The 6403-nt window shown below is 63.5% G+C and overlaps 1 protein-coding gene across 4 annotated transcripts in view; it reads left to right on the top strand.

Moving 5' to 3' along the window:
* Positions 1-216: 216 nt before the first annotated feature.
* IMPDH1 (inosine monophosphate dehydrogenase 1) overlaps positions 217-6403 on the top strand; it is a 50577-nt gene continuing 44390 nt past the window's right edge. For 3 of the 4 annotated variants that reach the window (XM_074976717.1, XM_074976693.1, XM_074976707.1), the window contains exons 1-2: positions 217-312; positions 1338-1436. In XM_074976717.1, coding sequence (XP_074832818.1) covers positions 290-312; positions 1338-1436 — 122 coding nt within the window. In that variant the 5' untranslated portion in view covers positions 217-289. Of the gene's footprint in view, positions 502-1337; positions 1437-6403 lie in introns of all 4 variants that reach the window. The other variant, XM_074976698.1, reaches the window with a different exon arrangement.

Genomic DNA, 6403 nt, shown 5'->3' with positions numbered 1-6403 from the left:
GGCACTGCCAGCCCCCGGCCTGGGCGGACAGGGCTGGTGAGGGCCCAGGGTCCGGCTGCTGATGCATATCTCGGTCCGGCCCCACGGGCCCCTGGCCCAGCAGCGCACGGAGCCCGGGGGTCGCGGGGATCAGGACGGCCTAGCCCCGCTCCTGGCTCGCCGCCAGCGTGGGCAGGGCCGCTGCCTTCTCCGCCCCCGGCCCCTCCTGCGGCCGCCTCCCGGCCCGGCCCGGCCCGGCCCCAGGCGAGCAGCCTGCCGGCGGGCGGCACCACAGCAGCGCGGCCGAGCCATGGGCGAGGGGGAGCCCGGGAGGTAGCGGCGCGGGGCGCGGGGGCTGCGGGGCGTGTCCGTGCGCTGCGCTGCGCTGCGCTGCGCCTCGCCTCCCCCGCGGGGCGGGCCCGGCCCGGCCTGCGTGTGCGCCGGGAGCAGCCGCCGGGCCGCCGAGCGCTCCCCCGGCCCTGGCCCGGCCCGGAGCCGGCAGGCGCCGCGCTCCTCGCCCAGGTGGGTGGCGGCCCCGCTGAGCCGCGCCGGGCCGGGCCTGCTCCGCTCGGCTCCGGGGCTGGGCGCGGCCCTTCCCTGCAGACGAGGGGCGGGGGCACCCGGCTCCCACTCTGCAGCCCCGGGGACCGCGGGGCTGCGCCCTCTCTGCCGCCCTGAGCCGGGGGCCTGGGGCGCGCGGCCTCTTCCTGCAGCCCGAGGGGTGGGGGAAGCGGGGCACTGTGGCGCATGGCCCCTCCCTGCAGCCCGGGGGTGGGGATCCCTGGCTCCCACCCTGCAGCCTGGGGGATGGGGGGCTGAGGCACATGGCCCCTCCCTGCAGTCCGGGGGTGGGGATCCCTGGCTCCCACCCTGTAGCCTGGGGGATGGGGGGCTGAGGCACATGGCCCCTCCTTACAGCCCGGGGGGTGGGGATCCCTGGCTCCAGCCCTGCAGCCTGGGGGATGGGGGGGGGCTGAAGCACATGGCCCCTCCCTGCAGTTGGGGGTGGGGGCGGAGGCACCTGGCTCCCACCCTGCAGCCCACTGAACCAGATGTGGGGCAGCCCCTCCCCCCCAAGCCCCCCAGAGCTGGACTCTGGGCCCATACTCCCTGTGTGAGCTGGTGTGTCCCCCCTGCTGGCACCACTGGGATGCGCTGGGGCAGTGGGGGGCTGGAGCAGTGTTAAAGTGGGGGAGCAGAGAGCCATTGACCCAAACTGTAAATCCTGTAGCTAATGGAACCGGGTGAAAGTCAGGGGGAGCTGCAGCCCCCGGACCCCACTCCCAGGTTCTCAGGTGGGGCAGGTGGCCAGCCTCACCCTCGTCGGCCGGCGTTAACACTCTGCCCTCTCCCTGCAGCATGGCTGACTACCTGATCAGCGGGGGCACGGGCTACGTGCCCGAGGACGGCCTGACAGCACAGCAGCTGTTCGCCATTGCTGATGGCCTCACCTACAAGTAAGTGGCTGCACCGCCGGTCGGGCAGTCTCCAGAGCCTTGTGGGGCTGCTGCTGCCCGGCCAGGCTCCAGGGAGGTCTGTAGGGCTCCCCACACCAACACGCAGGCTGTGGGCTCCTGCAGCCCCGGTTCCCTCTTGCAGCACTGGCCTGGCTGGTGGGAGAGGCTCATTCCAGTTGCTGTGCACCTCACCAGCCTGGTCTCACTGCTCCTTTCCCCTGGGCTGCTCTGCCACCAGCACAGGAATTCCCAGGCCAGCTGGTGCCCTGCAGGCGGGTGGATCTGATCCCTTCGGCCGCGTTTCTGCTGCGTGCACAAGTGGGTTTGTTGTCAGCCCTGCGGGCAGACCCTGGCCTGGATTGCAGAGTTCCTGGGGCAGGCAGTGGTCCGAGCGCCTTTGCCCTGTTTGAAGGAGACCTGCGTTCTGGGCCAGAACTGGCCCGTTAGGCTTGGCTGGTTACTGGAGCACGGGCAGACGCCAGCCTGCGAACTCCAGTGCGTAGTGCAGGCGTCTCTACGGTGTGAGCCAAGAGCCAGCTGGCTGCCGGCTGCATCTGCAGAGGAGACTCCTCCTTTCTCTCTGTACGTGGCCTCGGAGCCACTACGTGGGACGATGACCCCGGTGTGTGGGTTACCCACGCACAGCCTGTGCTTTGTGTGTGTGTGTCAAGCAGGTATCGAAATGTCGGTGTAAGTGATCTGGCGTGTGCATATTCCACAACTTGTGTTGACAGTTGTCAGCATTTGTGTAGAAATACCCAAAACCTGAGGTGCGTGGAAATGCTTTTTACATCACCCCCCACCTCAAGGTGTTTAACCACATCTTCCTGTGCTGGATTTACTTGTCTGTCCAGCCTCGCCCAGGCCACCAGACGTGAAGCTGCCGGGGCTCATTTCTCTCCGTGCGAAAACCCCAGGGGGTCGCAATGGTGAAAAGCGGTTTGGGTTTTTAAGCACAGACCCCAGGGCTGGAGCGGGAAGCAGCGGGTAACTCGCAGGCGTTAGCCCTGGAGATTGGCGTAGCTGTGGGAGCAGACGCCAGCGGGGCGGGGCACGTTCTCCGGTACGTGGGGGCTTTGCGTCGAGAGTGCCTGCCTTTCTATGCACAGTCTCTGGGCACATCACCGGCTGTGGAGCTGGACGCAACTGGGGAGAGGTCGCTGGGGGGAGATTCAGACATAAAGTTTCTTGTCCCCTTAAGTGACTGTTGCTTGGAGCAGCTGGCCCTGGAACCCACTGGAGGAGAGGCCGGTCTGGGTTAGTCCTAAGTGGAGCCCAGGACCTGGTCCAAGGGCTGGCAGTAGCTGGACTGCGTGGAAATAGAGACTGTAATGGAATGGAGTCAAACAGTCCTACAGCATGGGAAACACCACGTTAGCCCAACACAGCAGCGCTTAATTCCACAGGGGGGCCGGGCAAAAGTAAGGGTGTTAGTTAAACAGAAATTAAAGAGGGCAAGGCCACACGTGAAATCCCTGCCAGCTGCCTGGGAACTGCTTGCAGGTCCCGTCCTAGAGCCTCAGTGTAAAGGTGTATCCTAAACTGAACAACCCAAAACCACAGTAAAAGAGCCCCAAAGTACCAGCGAGGTGAAACAACAAAATAAGGGCAGCGGTGAGAGGCGCAAAGGCTGGCTGTGGACAGTGGGCGTGCAGTCCTGGTGGGGAAGTGGCAGCAGGGCTTCTGACCAAGGGTGTGTTAAAACATAGTGGAGAAGGCCAGAAAAGAATGTGAACAGCAGCTAGGCAAAGACTCTGCAAGGAACAGCAACATTTTTATAACCCAGCAGATGCAGGACCCCTGCTCCGCAGCCAGCGAGGCCCCTGGATGAGCGAGATGCTGAAGGAGCGTTCGGTGGCAATAAAGCCATTGCGGAGAAACTCTGAATTCTTTGCATTGGTCTTCGTGGCTGAGAACATGAGGGGGATTCCCAAAGCTGAGCCCTTCTTTTGAGGTGATACATCTCTGGAGCTCTACCAGGTTGGGGTAGCGTTAAGGGAGGCTTGGAACAGATGCAGAAAGTAAACGGTGATAAGTTGCCAGGACCAGATGGTGTTCACTCAAGAGTTCTGAAGAGATTCACATGTACAGTTCGGTGCTGCTAACTGTAGTTTGTAACCTACTGTCATCCCCCATATGAACATAGTTTGTTGGGGGAGAATCAACATGGTTTCTGGGAAGGGAAATTGCACCTCACCAATCTATTGCAATTCTTCAAGGGGGTCACAAGCCTATGGAGAAGGGGAATCCAGTGGGCACTCATATTTCCAGAAAGCCTTTGACAAGTCCCTCCCCAAAGGCTCTTCACCAAAGTAAGTCGTCGTGGGGTAAGAGGGATGGTCCTTTTCTGGATTGATAACAGGTTAAAAGCCAGGAAAGAAAAGGCAGGGATAGATAAAGAGTGGAGGGAGGTAACTAATGCTGTCTCCCAGGAGTCCATGCTGGGACCAGTCCTCTTCAGCATATTCCCCACTCATCTGGAGAAAAAGGTAATCAGCAAAGTGACAGAATTTGCAGGTGACAAAACGGCTCCAGATAAGTCCAAGCCAGATTGTGAAGTGCTTCAGAAGGATCTCACTGTGCTGGGGACTGAGTAGCAAAACAGCAGAGGAAATGCTTTGCTAGTAAATGCAAAGTAATGCGCATTGGAAAACATCCCAGCACTGTGTGTCGAAAGAGAGGGGTCTAAATTACTGCTAACACTCAGGGGAGATCTTGGAGTCACGGCGGGTGGTTCTCGGAGAACAGGCACTCAGTGTGCTGCAGCAGACGCAAAGGACTAGCGGGAAGTTGGGACTCGCTGTGAAAGGGATGGAGGATAAGACAGAAAACCTCCTATTGCTGCTGTAAAGTGCGCCCAGCTCTTGCATTCGGTGCAGGGGGTGATGGCCCAGCCTCAGAAAGGTGTGCTGGACCTGGGAAGGTTCAGGAGAGGGACACCGGAAAGACGAGGCGTTTGGAGCGGCTTCTGCACAAGGAGAGATCAGTGGGGCTGGGACTTCACAACCCGGCAAAGGGACGCCTGGGGAGGCGATGGAGCTCTCTAAAAGCGTGGCCGGTGTCAGGCACGTGAGTAAGGGCGTGCTCGTCACTCCTCCCACCGCAGGAACGTGGGGTCATCACGTGACGTTTCCAGGCAGCAGGTTAAAAACGGAGCAGGGCACAGGGTCAGCCTGGGAGCTCCTCACCAGAGGCATTCGCAAAGCCAGGCCAGCACGCTGATGGGCAGGTCCAGCGATGGCTCGGAGCCTGGCTGGGCAGGAGGGTGTCTAATCTCTGCATGTCAGAGGCTGGACTGGGTGATGGCAGAGGGGTCGCCTGATGGGTCCCTGGTCCGTTCACTCCCTCGGGGCACCTGGCACTGGCCGCTGTTGGAGACAGGACCCTGGCCTGGACAGGACCATTGGTCTGAGCCTGTGTGGCTGCTCTGACGAGGCTGCCTGCACTGGGCGGGAGGCCAGACGCTGGCATCAGAACGTCCCTTTAGGCCTTTCCGTCCAGGTGCCCGACTGCCGTTTGCATGTAGCGACTAGTGTTGTCCCAGCCTGGGGGCCTGATCCTGCAGGGGCTGCGCATGGAGGTGCCGAGGGGTGGCACCTTCCCACCGTCCACCTCTGGCCGGGCGGTGAGTTGCTTTACCTGTGAGGCGCTCCTGCGGGTAGCAGAGGCACAGGGCAGAAAAGCGTCCCCTGGCCTGGCCCGCGTGAGTGCTGCAGGGCAGGGCTGTCTGTGAGCCATGCTGAGCGCAGCAGGGGACTGCTCTCCCCACGTCGTAACTAAAGATTAGGCCCGGGGGCAGCAGGGCAGGTCTGGACTAGAGGGAAGGGCAGCCCAGTGGTTAGGGTGTGAGGTTAGGACTGGCGGCGTGGGAGGGGGGCAGGCTGGGCTCTCCAAGGCCGGCTGCAGGGCAGTGGGATGGGGGTGCGGCCCTGGAGGGCAGGTGCCAGCCGGGCACTGGTCCTGCAGCAGCACAGACCAGCCGCCTGCGTGGGTGCCTGGGGCTCCCCGTGGGCTGGTCCGGCACGGCTGTGCGGCCACTGGTGCAGGGTGTCTTAGTTGCATGGCGAGGAGAGGTTCAGGCAGGGGCCCCCCACTGCTCCCTCCATCCGACGGGACTGGCCACCTGCCCTGCCTGGGCGCTCGCTCCCCAGAACGGATGGGCACAGTGGGGGTGGTGCCCCCAGGGATGGCAGAGCCCTTGAGTCTCCTGCCTCGAGTCCTCTGCACGCAGCCCTGGGTGCGGAGCCTGTAATGCACCGGGGGAGAGCTCATGGTCCGGACGGAGGTGCTGGGACCCCGGGGCCTGGGGGGAGCCTAGGTGTGGGGGGCTGAGGTGGGCCAGGGAAGCTGAGAGGGGAGTGGGCTGTGGTGCCGAGGCAGACCAGGGCTTCATGCTGGCAGATCTGTGAGCTGGTAATGCCACCAAAGCTTTCGACGTGCTCTCTCCAGTATCCTCGCCAGCCCCTAGTCGTGGGACGCCCTCCAAGGCTGGGCTGCAGGCGGGCCGGGGCGCCTCCATGACAGGAGGTGGCTGGGTCCCCAGGCCCCGAGCCTGTGGGCACTGATGGGGGCACTGCCCCGACTCGGTGCCTGGCGCTCTGCTCCCCACCCAGAGCCGCCCTGTTGGGGACGCTGCTGCAGTGGGAGACCTGCCCTGGAGTCTGGAAATGGGACTTGTGTGGGCGCCGAGGGCTGGGTGGCCCTGCAGGCGTTGGGTGGGCGCTGGGCACGGAGCGAGGGATGCGCACGCCTGCCTGCGGAGCGTGTCGCTGGCTGGCAGCCGGGACGGGCGCCAACGGCAGGGAACAGGTCGGGAGTTTCCTGCCCTCTGCGAAGGGGAGGCAGGAGGTGAAGGAAGCCCAGGCCCCTCTCTTTGCGGGAGAGCGAGGGAAGGCATAGTGGCACTTCATGGACTGGGCACCCCGGGGGTGGCAGACCCAGCTCCCCGCCCTGCCAGTGCCTGGCCC

This window comes from Carettochelys insculpta, chromosome 1, assembly GCF_033958435.1.
Source record: "Carettochelys insculpta isolate YL-2023 chromosome 1, ASM3395843v1, whole genome shotgun sequence".
Taxonomy (NCBI): domain Eukaryota; kingdom Metazoa; phylum Chordata; order Testudines; family Carettochelyidae; genus Carettochelys; species Carettochelys insculpta.
This window is presented reverse-complemented; position numbering and strand designations above follow the sequence as displayed.